The following is a 17,189-nucleotide window of genomic DNA, read 5'->3' as shown; positions in this document are numbered from 1 at the left end:
ACAGAAAATAAGGTAAAAGTTAACATAAAGACCATTAATGGAGGAGAAAATAGCTTAGAGGTAAGCTAAAAGGGTTCACCATCTGGTAGGATTTATTCTTACAGTACAATAGGGTCACTCATCACGCATCTCACTTTAACGTTTACGTTTGCGCCTTGAGTAGAGGTTTATATATTTAAGAGAAAGTCGCGGTTTTATAACCTAAGCAAATACTGCCAATCCCACCAGGCTTGGTGTGGTCTTTCAAATGCTCGGATACCCCTCAGAGGGCTTCGAGGCAAGACAGAAACCTGTTTGGCGCCAAAGCCACCAGAAAGACTTCAGCAGCTCCAGGGCTGAGGAAGGTGATTTGGGCCCAGTGGGCTGGACTTGCGTCCCAAAACGGCCCTCGCCATGATAACCACAGCAACAGTCAGGTGAGAGAGCAGAAGCTTCGGCCCGAGGAGCTAAAACAAGCGTACGGCGTAAGCGTCGAGACCTCTTCGCTCCCAGGGCGGCGCAGGCGCAACGTAGGTCCACGCTCTGGGGGATTGAGGCCCTCACATTGTCGTCACAGGGCAGATGATCAGGGTGCGTCCGCCTCTTCCCTCTCCCTTCTACCCTCCTCCCCTTTCCCCTCCCCTTGTCCCTCAGTCTTCTCCCTCCTTCCTCTCTCCCTCCCTCTGGCGTCCCCAGCCGTCTCCCGCTTCCGGTCGGCGGCAGTCTGCGGAAGGGTGTCCCGCCTCTTCCGCCTTTACAGAGGAGGTGGCGGCGGCGGCGGCGCCTGCGCGTCTTCTGTCAGGGTCAGCAGGCGGGTCCCCTGGGTGGTCCACCTGCGCTTCGCGGAGCCGCGCCGTGGGGGTCGATGGCGATGAACTATAACGCGAAGGATGAAGTGGATGGTGGGCCCCCGTGTGCTCCTGGGGGCACCGCTAAGAACCGGAGGCCGGATAACACGGCCTTCAAACAGCAACGGTTGCCGGCTTGGCAGCCCATTCTTACGGCTGGCACGGTGCTACCTACCTTCTTCATCATCGGCCTCATCTTCATCCCCATTGGCATCGGCATCTTCGTCACCTCCAACAACATCCGCGAGATCGAGGTGAGGGGAGGGAGCGGCGGTGAGAGTTGGCGCTGCTCTGGAGCGGGGTCCTCCCTGTCCGCTCCACTCCAACCTCAGCTCCCTGGAGGTTGACAGGCGGGCTCCGCCCTCCCCCGCGTCTTCCCTCTCTTCTGTTTCTTCTTTTTCTGTGTTGCTTTCTATATTTGCAGTTTTGTCCGAGTTTCCTCTTGCGATTTACAGGGTTACGGACGGAATGGATGTTTAATGCAGGGAGTGGGTCAGGTGAAGAACGCCCGCCCCTTCAGTGCGCGGTTTGTGTGGTTCGGTCGGGGTTTTCGCCTCCAACGGAGGTTTAAAAAAGGGGGGTGGGGGGGAGAAGTTAGATCTGGATGTAACTCCGGAAGAACTGATGTGGTCAGAGTCATTACTCGTGTAGGGATTACAGAGATTAACACGTTGGCCATTGTTAGGAAAGGAGCCAGAGTCATAGAGGTATTGATGATTTTTATGTAAAGTTGTCGTGTTATCAGGTCACATATTCGGACACGTAACCGAAGTGCGCACAGAAGTTTTCATTTGGGGCTAATAAATGCTCTTACTTGTAAGGCATGATATAGGTTAAAGGTAACCAGAATCTTCAATTCTGGTTTGCTTTTAAACTACGCTTAATCACTGTGAAATACATCGCTCTAGTACCCCCCCCCCCCGAATTTAAATTTGGAAAAGAGTCAAGGGCTATACGCAGAGAATTGGGTGTACACTATCTACTGAACATTTTACTGTTATAAACATGACATAGAAACTTGGGAAAGCATCTTGACTGTCGGAGCCGAATCATAGTATCTTCATCTATCTGTAGTGGTGAAGATAGGTTGATACTGGAATGTAAATGCTTTGTAGAGATGCCCTGTATTAAAATCTGCCCATCCTCTTGTATATCGAAGGGTATAGTTATCTGTTTGGAAGGGCAAGAACTGGTATCTTCTCATGATTCCTTCTGTTCTGTTAGGTTATGCCTTTTTTTTTTTTCTAATTTCATTAAATACTTTAAATATGTGCATGTGATTTAATGGGTCTTTCAGAGTAATTTTATTTCAATTAATGGAATAGGAACAAAGATACCTATTTTATGGTATAATTTACGATGTTACTTCTAAAGCAAAATCCGTTTGTCTTTTAATTGTACAGTGCTCACTTTGATGTTAATAATACTAATGAGAATAGTATCAATAGCATAGTTTTTAAATGTTTTACTAAAAATTCATTTTTGTTTAGTAACAGGAGAAAGTGCTACAGTATGTTTCTTCAGCATGTATTTTTTGTTTTATCCTTTTTACCTCCCTAAGTGTCCTGCATATGTAGATAGTACTTGTTCACCCAACCACAGTAGGATCACACATATTAGGATCTGAGCAAAAACAGTGTAATGCAAGGGCCCATGGGCTCTAGGTTGGAGTTAGGCAGAGGTGGGGTTAAATTCCAGCTCATCTACTAACTAACTAGCTCAGTTTCTTGGAAAATTTAATCTCTCCAAGCCTAAGTTTCCTCACCTGTAAAATAGGTGAATGATGCCTCTCTTCTAAAATACGAGAATTAGGAACAATATAGGTAATATTCCTGGCACTAAGTTTTTACAATAAATAGTTCCTTTCAATATGATAATCACTGATCAGGAGATGAGAAATGGAGTCAGAGGGATTGATATTTGTCACTAAGCTATCAGAGTGTTGTAAAATTAAGACAAAAACCTAGATGTCTTGATTCCCAGCCTTGATCTTGTACACTACACTAGAATCCTACTGCAATGTTCATAGTTAAGTAGAAGAAAAGAATTTAACGTTAGAAATTTGATCATTTTACTTAAACTTAAGATAATAAGATGAAAGTAGCAATAATTTGGAATTTTATATGATGGGTATTTGCTAAATTATCAGAACTTAACTTCTGTTAATGTTTAATATACCATGAAAATAAATGCTTTCTTTAAAACTTTTGGGTTCTGAAATAAGTAAGCAGTTGTTGAAATGGAAATTTCAACTAACTAGCTCTCATATATGTGATTCTGAATCACGGGGGCTGAGGAGTCTCCTGCACCTTGGTCTGATGAAAAGGGCACTGAAGATTCAAGGCATTAGAGTTGAGGTCTCAGCTCTGTTACTCTCTAGATTGTGATCATAGGCATACTTTTGAGTCGCAGTTTCTTTTTCTTGAAGAATCAAAAGATTCAGACTAGGTGATCTCTGAAATGCTGTTCAACTCTAAAAATCTATGACTTCGAGGGGCGCCTGGGTGGCGCAGTCGGTTAAGCGTCCGACTTCAGCCAGGTCACGATCTCGCGGTCCGTGAGTTCGAGCCCCGCGTCAGGCTCTGGGCTGATGGCTCGGAGCCTGGAGCCTGTTTCCGATTCTGTGTCTCCCTCTCTCTCTGCCCCTCCCCCGTTCATGCTCTGTCTCTCTCTGTCCCAAAAATAAATAAAAAAAAAAATGTTGAAAAAAATAAAAATCTATGACTTCGAGCTTTAACATGATTTTTTAAAATGCTGCATATTTGAATTGTATCACCTTTAGAACCAGATGAAATGAAAATTGGTAATGATTAGGAATTTTGTACCAACGCTGATAGTTGTGTAAATAGAATTTTAAAAATTAATTTGGCTGTTAAATATGTAGAAAATTGGTTCTGGACTAGAACCAATGTGAAATATTAGAAAAACTAGGGAACATTCCCAAAACATACATGCTTGTTTCTGCCAGCTCTCCACCTTTTGTTAGCCACTAGTTTAGGTTAAAATATGTTGAGGGTTATTAAAAGTAAATGGGTAATGAGAAGTTCTTGCCAGTCTCTACACTGTAAGTTGTTCACACCTCTTTAGCTTATTTCCTCAATTTTGAAAATTAAAAAAAAATTTTTTTTAATGTTTATTTCTTTTTGAGAGCGAGGGACAAAGTGTGAGTGGGGCAGGGGCAGAGAAAGGGAGACGAAGAATCCGAGGCAGGCTCCGGGCTCTGAGTTGTCAGTGCAGAGTCCAACGTGGGCCTTGAACCCATGAACCGTGAGATCGTGACCTGAGCTGCAGTGGGACACTTAACCAACTAAGCCACCCAGGCACCCCTCAATTTTGAAATTTTAAGAACTTTCTTTGCTGTATTACATCAAATTACTAGGCCAGAGGAGACTTGTCAAATAAGAATCCTTTTGTAATTTAGCTTAAAGTGCTGATAAGATCAGAAATCCATATTTTTGAGACACAAAAATCGATGGGTCTTTACCCTTCTCCCAGAAATGTTATATTAAAAAATTACTCTTACAGAGCACATTGGACTCCCCTGAAAAGGGAGGGTATAGAAAAGATATTTTTAAATTTTAATGCTTCTATGTGGCAGTATTATCTTCCCAGCTCCATCCTGTTAGGTTTGTATATCTTGTTTAGTTGGGTTTTAGATTTTCCACCATCTAATTCAATGAAGTTGTTAGAAAACTAAAGTTGTTAATTTTATCATTCATAAGAAAATATTTTAAATATTTAATATCTCAACACTAAGGTTTAATATCTTCATTTAATATTAGCAGCAAGGAATGAATATTTCCTTTAATTTGGCAGTTGTAGGAGTCAGTCACATACTTTTATGGCAAAAATAATGATTTTCTAGTCTTGGGACCTTGTTGGTGAGGCTGAGATATTTCTTGAATAGAGTTAACTTGAGAAAGGTAATGAAGTATTCTTTTGCAAAGGTATTTATCAGTGTGAAGTTATATTGTTTTAAATTAATGGTTAGAATCAGATGAAGACATTTTTCAAAGTAATATTCAGAGTAAATTTAAAAACTAAATATTTACTTCAAGTTAATATTACCAAAAGGTTCAAGATAATGTTTTCTTAACTTTTAGTGGAATAGGACCCCTCCCACCCACTACGCCCTTGCTGCCAGCATGTTTGATAGAGAAATTCCACCTCTCTTCTACTTTATCTTATGTCATTTACTGCCCTCAATTATTTAATTCTGGTTATTTTCTGTTTCCCTAATTTCTGATAAAAATATTTTCTATCTGTTGTTTGTACTCCTGTGTAACTTGGATTCTTACATAATAAGAGTTTTAAGATGATTAGATTTCTCTTCTGCATTTAGCATTATTCTTTGTGTATGCTTAACTTACAGCTAAGAGTCAAGGAGGAATAAGTTGCTGTGTAGAAATGATTGTTAAAGATAAGGCACTTTATGTTAAGAAGTTTAAAATTTTGATATTCAAATGAATTGCAGCTGCTTAGAAGCTGACTCTTGGAAATTAAGAAGTTTGTAGTGTTTTAATTTGTTTCTCAAGTAACTTTAGTACTTAGAGCAAGATATGACAAAGTAAATATGGCTGGCCCAGACCATTTTGTAAAGCTCAAGAACTGAGAATGAATGGTTTTATAGATGAACAATTGCAATTGATTTGATGATAGGGAACACTAATTTTGGACGTCACTTACATGAAATGTTACCCCTCCCTCCCCCAAATAATTCCATTCTTATTAGTAGACCTGTATTACCAAAATATTGTATGCCATTGTTATTATTATATTTTGAATTTCATCAATAAAAATTTGTGCAAAGTTGTTTTCTTTTGTTATATAGGAACCTACATAATATCCTTGACCTTGCTTCTTGATTTGCAAAGTCCAGAGTGTTTACTTTCTGGCCCTTTACAGAAAAGAATTTCCTGCCCTTGACTTCAAGTTTTAAAGAAACATACAGGCAAATTTAGCATTTGTTACAAAAATAGCAGTGTTTAATTTATACATTCTAATCCTCAGTAATCTTTCAAGGTAGATATAATGATCCCTGATAATTGCTTGTGTTCAGTCTTCTTTGTACACATTTAATAGATGTATAATACCTTAGCTAAACTTAACATTAATCTTGACTCAGGTGGTATCATTTTTCATTTTTTTTTGTCACAGATTAAGTTCAAGCAAGGTAAAAAAAAAATTGCTTTTGAAATTTTTACTTTGAAGAAAGGATTTCAGATAAATTCTTTAGCATGTAATTATTAGTTCAAAGGGGTACTTAAAATGCCATTAAAAAAATTAATCTAATTAATACCTACAATGATTTACCTTATTACTCAGCATTTTGTTGGGTGACCTGTTTAGGTCTTAACATTGATTTCCTTTAAGACAAATTCACATTCAAAAATGGAAGTTTTCCAGTCCTTCTTATATAGTGTAAATACTGCATGTCCTTCAAATTCCACCTTTCCCAGCACATTAAATTCAGTTTGTTTCTTAGGAATAGGATGTATTTTTAGAATTACTAAGAAGAAGTGGAAGTTTGATTTAGAGGAACAATTATAGTGGTAGCAAAACAAAGCTGAGAAATATGATAACTCTTAAACTAATCTAGTCATCTACATCTGTTGTTCTGTTTTACCTCTGATTCTTTTGTGTTTTGTATTTAAGCTAATGGGCAGGTCTACAGTTTATCATTGTATTCTGTACTGTGCTTTGTATGCTTTTTACATTTAATATTAACTTTTTAAAATAGGGGAACTGTATGTAGTTCCTCTTCCCCCAGTAGCCTCTTTCTTTCTAGGATAAGTTATGGACTATTGTCTTTAGTATAAACCTTTTCCCTACCTTTATTGAGGTATATAGTTGACAAATAAAAATTGTATGTTTTAAGGTGTTCAGTGTGATGGTTTGATATATATATGTGTGCATTGTGAAATGATCACCATAATCAAGCTGATAAGCACATCTGTCACCTACAGTTACCTGTTTAAAAAAATTTTTTTTTTTAGTGTAAACACTTTGGTGAGAACACTTAAGGTCCACTCTCTTAACAAAAAGATGTGAAATGACAAGTGTTGGAGAGGGTGTAGAGAAAAGGAACTCAGTGGAATGTAAATCGGTACGACCTTTATGGAAGATCCTCAAAAAATTAAAAAAGGAACTACCATAGGATCCCACAGTCCCACTACTGAGCATGTATCTAAAGGAGATGAAATTAGTATCTGAAAGAGATAACTACACTCCCATGTTCACAAACTGTGTTTATATCCAACAGATTTTATTACAATCTGGACATTAGGACAGGCTACCCTTGAATTTTAGCTGATAAAGGACATAATGGGTTTTGGTGGTAAAAACTCTATAGGCTGAATTAAATTTATCAGGAGTTTTAATTGATATTGAGCACATTCTGTACACAAAGTGCTGTTCTGGATATAGTGCATGTTAGAAAAATGTTTGTGGACAGGGCCTCTTAATTTTTTTTTTTTTTTTTTTTGCTCATGCAGAGAGCCTGTCTTAAGGAGCCTAGAATCTTTTGGGATGGGGGGGGGGGGGGGCGGGTAGATGAGATTATACACCTAAAAGGAAAACTAAGCATTGCTAGCTGAGTGGCACAAATAGAATATGCCTTAATATTTCAAAGGAAGATAAGATCACTATCTGTCTTTAATAACCATGGAAAGGTTTGTGGTGGAAGTGGGCTTTGAGCTGGAACTGGAAGGATAAATAACACTTCTAAATGGGAGGTTGGATGCCTTCCAAGAAAGAAGGTTAATATGAACAGAGATGTAGTGACAGGAAATCAAAAGGTATAGAGAAAATCAGAATAAGGGCAAATAACCCAGTGCTAGGTTGTGGATAGACTTGAGTATTTGATATTGAGTATATTGAACTAGGGAAGTGACAGTGATTGATACAGTGTGTATCCATTAGGATTGGGTTCAACAATGAGGAATTAAGATTTTCATTCTCATGTAAAAATCCCTTAGAAACTTGGTTTCTGGCTAGTTGTAGAGGTTGTTTTACTGGGTCCTCATTCTGTCTAGTTTACTGTTCTGCCATTCTTAGGGATTGGATCCCGTGCTGACAGGCCAGAATGGAGGAGAAAATTCTGTTGTCACATCCTTTTCCAGACAGAGGTATGAAAGAAGGGATAGAGAACAAAGGGATAGGCCTTTTAAAGAAGGTTCATGGAAGCCGCCACATACTCCTCCACTTAGTAACAAGACCATATGACTATAAGGGAGGCTACAGGCTGGAAATGTGGTCTTTATTTTGATAACAAGATTGGGGTGTGTGTGTGTGTGTTTTGTTTTTAGAGAAATTGCTTTTCTTTTTTTTTTTAAGTTTATTTATTTTGAGACAGACAGACACACGCAAGCGGGGGAGGGACAGAGAAGAATCCCAAGCAGGCTTTGCCCTGCCAGAACAGAGCCTGATGTGGGGCTCAAACTCATGAAACCACGAGATCATGACCTGAGCTGAAACCAAGAGTCAGATACTCAGCTGACTGAGCCATCCAGGCACCCCTGTGTGTGTGTGTGTGTGTGTTTTAATTAAGATTTTTAATTTTGGTGTAGTTAACGTAAAGTGTTTTATTAGTTTCAGGTGTACAGTATAGTGATTCAACAAGTCTATATATTACTCAGTGCTCATCATGATAAGTGTACTCTTTAATCCCCATCCCGTATTTCACCCATCCACCCGACCCAGCCCTCCCTCTGGTAATCATCAGTTTGTTCTCCATAGTTAGTAATTGAGTTTTCAACTATGGAAGAAAGGTAGCACAGAGATTTGAGGTTGGAGGATGTTAGGAGTCTCTGCAAAATTGGGCTATATATAGGAAGATTTGTCTGGTAGTAATATGTTGGCTAGATGGAGCTAAATCATCTTGTATGAGTCTAGTAGTTTAGACACTGAAAAATAGATTGCATTTTTATATTGATTATAGTTGTGAGTTGAACTTGATTTCATAGTAAAAGCCATTATGTGTTGTTTTATATGTGAAATGCAAATCAGGTGTATCACTTTGTTGATAAATTTTTAAAAAATAAGTTAATAGAAGGAATATTGAATATCATTACCTCCCTCTTATTTTCTCCAGACTCTCTTTTTTCCTTTTCTGTTCAACATGTAAGTGTATTCTAGTTCTACCTCTTAAAAAATGAAAAGTCCTATCTTAATTCTGTGTAGTAATAAAAATATTAATGGCTTAACTTTGAGTGTTTACCCTGCTAAAAATTTTACATCCATGTGTCATTTGATATAGTGATACATGGTAATGTTATTATTACTTTTTTTTTTTTTTTTTTTTTTTAAGAAGGGGATGTTAACTCTGAGATTAAGTCGTTTGCTTAATCACATAGCTAGAATTCATATCCTAGCACCCTTACCCTTTGTTTTCATTCCTGTAGTTGCTGGTCTGTATTCTTTTTTTTCTCCACAGTCTGTTTGAAAAGAAGGGTCCACACTTGTTGATAATGTCCATTCTTATCTTTCATTAACTTGCTCCTTAATTTATCGTATCTGAAGTATATTGGATAGTTGGATGTAAAATGCTATGAAGAAAAATAAAGGAAGGAAAGGGAATAGGAAGGGTTGAAGAATGATTGACAATTTTAAATAGAATAGTCTGGGAAGGCCTCAGTAAAGTGGTATTTGAATAAAGATCTGAAAGAAGTCAAGGAATGAGCCATATTGATAACTGAGGGAAGGATGTTCCAGGCAGAAGAAATAGTAAGAGCAAAAGTCTTGAAGAGTGTGTTTAATAGGATGTTTGAGGAACAGCAGAGAGGCCGGTGTGGCTGGAGTAGAGTGAGAAGTGGGAAAGAATAGTAGAAGATAGGGTTTGAGTGGTATAGTAATGGGGTGCACATCATATGGGTAAGGATAAGGATTTTGGAAGCTATTGAAAAGTTTCACACAGATTGGTGACATGATCTTACTTATGGTTAAAAGAGTCATTCTGGCCATGATATGGAGAATATTACCTGTGGGGATAAGAGTAGAAGTGGATTTGGGGGAAGCAAGAGTGTCCTGTCTTCTTCAAAGTCCTTCTAGCTGGACTGAGAATCAAACTGACATGAGATGATCCAGTTTAACAGTGTACATGTGAGGAATCCATACAGATATGGAAATTCTAAAAACAGGCAAAATGAGATATATGTATCATAATAAACTAAGGAGAAGGGATAGAAGCTTGGAACTTTAAAGGGAAGAAATGTAGTTCACAGGGACATAATTGTTTGGTAAACAAATGTTTGCTGGGCCATTCAGAAACAATAGGGCATAGAAGACTGATCAAACAGGCCTTGGTAGGTTCCTCCCTGTCTACCATATGTAGTTCATAGTATGATGTAGTTATCTATGATGATAACTCTCTTCCTGGAGCAGGTCCTCTATCTAAATTATTTTTAGGCAGTTGTGGGGGAAGTAAAGACCTTTTCCTGAATCTGCTGGGTTTTGATGGCCTTTTAACTCCAAGTAATCTTTATGCCAAAGTGACCCATCTTGGAGCAGCTTGCCCTTGGCCCCTGCACAGGGAAACGAGATAAGGGTCTATTGCAGTAATTCAAGCAGGAGATGATGGTGGCCACAGTAGAATGGTTGCAGTGAAAAGCAGTTAGATTTAGCATATATTATGAAAATAGAGTTAATAGAATTTTCTCAGGTAGTAGACTTGTGGGGGTGGTGGTGAGAGAAATGATAGAATCAAAGATAACTTTAAGATATTTTGACCTACTTTGGAAGAATGGAGTTGTAGTTTATTGAGATGGCGGAAGACTATAGAGGAAGTTTTGGTGTAGTACTAAGGGTGTGAGTGTGAGAGGCTGAAAAAAAAGGGTTCCATTTTTGACTTGCTAGGATGAGATGCCTTTTAGACATCCAAGTTGGAAATAATGAGCAGGCAATTGAATATAAGAGTCTAGGGGGAAGGTTAATACTTTGGTTACATATTTTGAAGGTTAATTAACACAGATGATATGTAAAGACAAGATAAAATGAAGTCAAGAGAGTGGTTATAGGTCAAAGAAAAGTGAGAGCATCTAGACAGCCCTGAATCACTCCAGTGTATATAGAGGTTGGGGCGATGGGGAGGAACAGCCAAGGGGATTAGAAAGGAGCAGCCAGTGAAGTAGGAGAAAAACAAGGTAAGTGTGGTGTCCTGGAAACCAGTTTTGAGGAAGAGTAGGTAGGTGAACAGCAATGCCCAGTGCTGCTGCTGCTAGTTCATATGAAGGGAGTGTTGAGAGCTGACCTTTGTATTAGCAACATAAAAAGCATGGTGCACCTTCCTTACAGTGAATGCCATCACCATCTACTGGGTTTTTCCACACCAGAAATCCTGGAAGTCAAACTAAACTTCTTTGTCATCATCCCATCTCTAGGTACTAAAGTTCTGTAGATTCTAGATTCTAGTTTATATATCTTGAATCTGTCTTTTCCTCATTTCCAATGCCCTTTTCTTAGTTTGTGTTCTCAACATTTCCCACCTGGATTGTTGCAGTGACATTCTGTTTTCTTTGCTTCTAGTCTGATATTTTCTTTTCCTTGTTTTAAAAAAATGTTTACTTTATTTTGAGGGGGGAGTGGGACTAGGACAGAGAGAGAAAAGAGAGAAAGAGAATCCCAAACAGGCTCCTCACTGTCAGCGCAGAGCCTGACACAGGGCTTGATCACATGAACTGTGAGATTCTGACCTTAGCTGAAATCAAGAGTCAGAGGCTCAGCAGACTAAACCACCCAGGCCCCCTAGTCTGGTATTTTCTTTAGCAGGGTGAACTTTTTAAAAGACTAGTTAATATTTCATTTTCTTGCTTAAAGTTTCTCCTATGGCCCCCTCTCGTATTCAGGCTAATGTTCAGACCCCTTAACGAATGTAATTTTCTTTATGCTATCATAAATACTTCTCTACTCTCTAACCTCACCTCCTACCACTCCTCTACCCTTTGCTCTAGCCATAGCAGACTACTGTAGTTTCTGGAATGTGGCATGCTGCCAGGTCTACCTGAAATGTCCTTCCTTTTCTTATTCTGCCATTTGTTTCAAATTTCATTTCTGTCAACACTGTGGAAAGTGTGCCTCGTTCCTCCCTTTTCCCACCTGATATATATGTTTCTCAGGTTCCATAAGTACTAGCTTATGGCCTGACATAACATTATCAAATTATATCCTGTAATTATTAACATGACTTTCTATTTCACTAGTCTAAATTTTTTTGTAGTATGAATAGTGTATTTTTCCATTATGTTTTTCCATGCTATGGCACAATGCTTGGCATCTAATAGGGGGTAAGATGTTTTAATGAACAAATTAATTAAACCGAATAAGTACAATCAAGAAATTTTAAAACAGTTTATTGATCATCTGAATGGTACTGTGGGTCTGAAGGAATTCTTGAAATTAGCCAAGGAAAATGTTATAGAGTAGAAGATGAAATTTGTATGATATGATACCCATTGTCAAGAGCACCCTGTGACAGCACACACATGAGTTGTCTCTTTCCACAATCTCAGCTTTATTCAATAATAGAACAGAGTTAATCACAATTATAAAGCAGGTTCAGGATTCCAAACTCAGTGTCATTTCACCATGAGATTAAACCTGACTTCTTACACAGCACACAGAGCAGAACATAAGATAAACCATACAACAAACAAGATAACAGAAGGGTATAGGAAGTTAAAAAGTCAGTCTGTGGATGCACAGTTGAGATAAGACCTCATCTGGTCCAGGTCAGCTCTGGGCACTTGCTGCTTATGTTCAAGCAGTGAAGGATCTCAGTTCTGTTTGGAGATAATCAGGCAGAGCCTTCGGTGGCAGTTGCCTTTTTTAAGTGGTCAGACATAGAGGTCAAGTCTAAAGAGTGACATTTTGCTGCAAAAATCCTCCCCCTTTTAAAGGAATTTAATCAGTTTTGGGCCCCTGCATATCTCCTCTGGTTCTGCTTGTTATCAGTTCTGGGGTGTCAGCTGATGTTGGTCCTGGCGATATCTCCTAGCTGCAGTACCTTTAACTACTTGCATCATTGCTTGACACAGGCTCCTGCTTGTCATAAGAAACTCCGCTTTGCTCTCTACATCCATCTATGTCTAAAGGCAAAACAAATTTGCCTGTTGAACAGTATCTAGATAGTGCTGAAAATTTAGCAAACAAGTTGATTGGCAAATGTTGCAGCGAGGGAGGGGGGTGCATAATTTTAAAAATGGCATAAAATACACTCACTGCTCTGCACACCAACATAGATTTTTTGGGGGGGGGGTTATTTTAAAAGTAAGTGCTGTTGTATACATATTAGTTCTGAAAATTTGGAAGCCGAAGACCAACTACCAGTTACATGGATTTGTAGTTTGATTTCTAAAATTAATTGAAATTTATTTAAGGATGATTATATGACATTATAGCATCTAATAACATTGTTCATCAATACACTAAGTTGGCTGTTGTTCTCAGCTCTCAGGTCTCACATTATATACGATTATATTTAGTTTTTTTTTTTTCTTTTTAAGTTTATTTATTTATTTTGAGGGGGAGGGGTGGCAGGAGGGTCAGAGAGACAGGGGAAGAGAGCGAATCCCAAGCAGTCTCCACAGTGTCAGTGCAGAGCCCTATGGTGGGGTTGATCTCATGGTTCATGAGATCATGGCTTGAGCTGAAATCAAGAGTTGGACTCTCAACTGACTGAGCCACAGGTGCCCCTGATTATATTTAGTTTTGAAAAAAATTTTGTGACTTATTTTTACTTAATTATTTAGAAGCTATAATGTAATTTTTCCCCTCCCTTTAAAAAAATTAGCATGAGGTCTCAAGTTTGATCTGTAGTGGAAGCAATGAGAGTCAAATTTATGGATGCTAAATATATTGTTAAGGAAGAATTCGCAGAACTTGGGGGCTAATGCCAAAGTTGAGATTTTGAGTTTAGATGCCTGGGACAATGGTGATGCTTTAGCCAGGGCACAGGGGTGCAAGAGCACCTGGCTCTAGGGGTCCCAAATAGATCAGGTTCAGCCAGTGGCTGCTGACAAAATCCCAAGACAGAAAAATGAGTGGTGGTGAAATAAGAGAGCAATTTATTTTAGTGTGATCAACACTGGGGAGATAGTGGACTAGTTTCCAAAAGTGCTGAAAATACTTCTAGGTTTATATAAGGAAAATGTGGGGGCACCTGGGTGGCTCAGTCAGTTAAACGTCTGACTTCAGCTCAGGTCATGATCTTGGGGTTTCTCAGTTCAAGCCCCTCATCAGGCTCTGTGCTATCAGCCTGGAGCCTGCTTCGGACTCCATGTCCCCCCACCCTCTGCTCCTCCCCACTCTCTCTCTGTTTTTCTCTCTCTCTCAAAAATAAATAAACGTTAAAAAAATTTTTATAAGGAAAATGTGGGACAAAGGTCAGTGGGTACATTCCGGTGGGCAGTAAAGGTCTGGGCAGTCATTGTCTTGGAGTCAGTCTTACAGACTCTTGCTTGCTCAGGGCACTCCTTATTGCTTAAAGGGGGGTAGTTTCAGTTCCCATCTCGGGGTGCTTTCCCAGAGGGTCTTTTGCTTGAGTTAAGAGATAAGCTGGAAAGAACTTAATCAATTAGAAAGTACAGACTGAGGTCAGAATGGAGGTAGTTGAAGTCCTTTTTCAGTACCATTTACAGACATCAAACGAAAAAAGTTGGGTGTAAGATTAAGGGATTCAATGAATCATCAGTATTGATTTTTTTTTAAGTCAAATTTTTAGGGAAGTACAACCAAAAAGGATTAAAAAATCATATATGTATGAGCTAATTTTCAAAAGATCACCATAAATTTGAATAGAGATGGTTAAGAGTTCCAAGTAGGAAGGAAGAAACACAACCAAGTGAACTCAACATCTAGGAAAATAAAATGGGACTGGGGGTGGAGATAAGACCAGTGACAATTTAGAGAGGGGAGTATAATGGATGCCACATGATACAAAGTAGCATGAGGTTATTGTCAGAAAATAGCGCTTGAGACATAGGTAAAAGCCACTAATGTTTGGACATCAGTTGTATGACTATACAGAAACAGTATTTTATATAGAGGTGATCATGTATTTCCTCAAAATAGAAAGCTCTCTGCTTTATTCATATTAGTTTGTCTGTTCCTTTAATCTACCCTATTATATAGGTTGGAGCATAATTAGCAATGCCCTTTTCATTAGTTTTTCCTAGGCAATTTTTGTAACTTGATACCTTAGTAAGACTTTTAAGGTATAGACTAAAACGTTATGTTGAAATTAATTTTTTTGTTGTTGGTAGAAATGGATTAAATGCCATATATAAAAACTTTGTATTATAAAATTCTATTTCAAACTCTAAAAGTTAAGATGGTCCTGGGATTATATTGTCAGGGAGGAAGAATTTCTGCTACCCTTCAGGGTTCTTCTAGTTGGACTAAGAATCAAATTGACATGAGACAGATTAACAAGAGAAAATAAAATTTGATAATATACTACAGGGAATGCATATAGTCATCGAAATCTCAGCAGTCAAGCAACATGATGTTTATATATGAGTGAAGGAGAGGAATAGGGGTCTGAGGATACAAAGGAGAAAAAAAAAAACATTAGCAGGAAGGTGAAAGGAGGTGTTGGGAAAGCAAAGGTTGCCCTGTTGTGTAGGTAAGTTTCTTAGGTAAGAGGAATCTGTTAAGACTCTCTTCCTGGTACAAGTAAGCATTTGAGGGGGAACTGAAGGGCATTTCCTCAATCTGCTGGGTTTTGATTGCTTTTAACTTAAAATAATGTTCATGCCAAAGTGACCCATCTTGGGGCTGCCTGCCCTTGGCCCCTACAATATCTACTTATCATAGCAAAGTTGTTTTTAATCTATATTTTAGTTGCAAAGTATGAAGATTTGGTAGCACTGTTTAAAACAGTGGTGTATTCACAATTGATACCAATTTTATTTGAAAATACAATGAATGACTTTAGAATTGATTTCCGGGGCGCCTGGGTGTCTCAGTCGGTTAAGTGTCTGACTTCGGCTCAGGTCACGATCTCACGATTGGTGAGTTTGAGCCCCACATCAGGCTCTGTGCTGACAGCTCAGAGCCTGGAGCCTGCTTGGGATCCCATGTCTCCCTCTCCCTCTGCTCCTCCCTCGCTCATTCGCTATCTCTCAAAAATAAATAAATATTAAAAAAAAATTTTTTTAATTGACTTCCATATTTGTAAATTGTCCTGTGGTGCATGCTGTTCAAGGTTATAGGCAGCAGCAGTGCAGTGTAATGGAAAGAACAGCAACTTTGGAGCTGGACAGATACGAACCTATCACTGTTGTGGATTGAGTTTTGTCCCCCCCAAAACACATGTTGAAATCCTACTCCTAGAACCCGTGAATGTGACTTTATTTGGAAATAGAGTAAGATGTAATCAAGTTACATGAGGTCATTTGAGTGGGCTCCTATGCAATATGACTGGTGACCTTATGCGAACAGACAGATGTGCATAGAGGGAAGGTGATGTGAAGACACAGACATAGGGAGAATCATGCAGCAACTGAGGCAGAGGTGGAGTGATGCAGCTGCAAGTCCAAGAACACCAAGAATTGATGGTCACCACCAGAAGCTAGAAGGAGGCAAGGAAGGAATCTACCCAGAGTCCCAGAGGGAGCATTGCCCTGCTGATACCTTGAATTCAGACTTCTAGCATCCAGAATTGTGAGAGAGTAAATTTCTCTTGTTCTAAGACACCCAGTTTATGGCTGTTTGTTACAGCAGCCCTAGGAAACTAATATAGTTACATAACAGCTGTTTAACCTCTGAATCTCAATTTTTCTGTAAAAGGTTAAGAATGTATTGGCATGGAGAAGACATTTGGGAATTAATAGCTAGTTTTGATATTGCTGTCCTTCAAACATAATTTACATTATTTATTACCTACTTCATCAATGTATCATTTCCAAGTGTGAGATTGAAACTTACTGATTGAATTAGTAGTAAAATCCTTGTCTATGGTTCCTACTTAGGTTCTCTAATTTATAGAAACATAAAACAGATTTCATATGGTCCATAGAGTTTGATTAAGATATAAAGGACTAAATTGTTTTGTAGCTGTAAGTTTAGAATTAAGCTTTTGATTTTTTAAAAAGTAATCTTCAGAAAAGATTAAAATGGAGTAACTGAACCTAAAAAAAAATCATTCAACTGCTTTTAAGAGGCTGTAAATAAGTTAAATATGGATGTTTATTTCTTTCCTTTACTCCCTTTATCTGGTGAGCATTTTTGACAGGAATTTGTCTATAGTGATATATTACCTATTAATAAAACATTTTAAATACTTGAAAATATATTATTCATTGCTCTAAGGATACCCTGCTGCCTTATTGTACCCCTGTTACTTCTTTCACTCACACAGTGCAGACC

At 38.5% G+C, this 17,189-nt stretch overlaps 1 protein-coding gene across 1 annotated transcript in view; it reads left to right on the top strand.

Moving 5' to 3' along the window:
* Positions 1 to 681: 681 nt before the first annotated feature.
* Positions 682 to 17,189, top strand: part of TMEM30A (transmembrane protein 30A) — a 39,067-nt gene continuing 22,559 nt past the window's right edge. The window contains exon 1 of the mRNA XM_058734510.1: positions 682 to 1,081. Coding sequence (XP_058590493.1) covers positions 845 to 1,081 — 237 coding nt within the window. The 5' untranslated portion in view covers positions 682 to 844. The remainder of the gene's footprint in view (positions 1,082 to 17,189) is intronic.

The sequence above is a fragment of the Neofelis nebulosa genome, chromosome 6 (genome assembly GCF_028018385.1).
Source record: "Neofelis nebulosa isolate mNeoNeb1 chromosome 6, mNeoNeb1.pri, whole genome shotgun sequence".
Taxonomy (NCBI): Eukaryota; Metazoa; Chordata; class Mammalia; order Carnivora; family Felidae; genus Neofelis; species Neofelis nebulosa.
The sequence above is the reverse complement of the archived record's forward strand: the minus strand, read 5'-3'. Positions and strand labels throughout refer to the sequence as shown.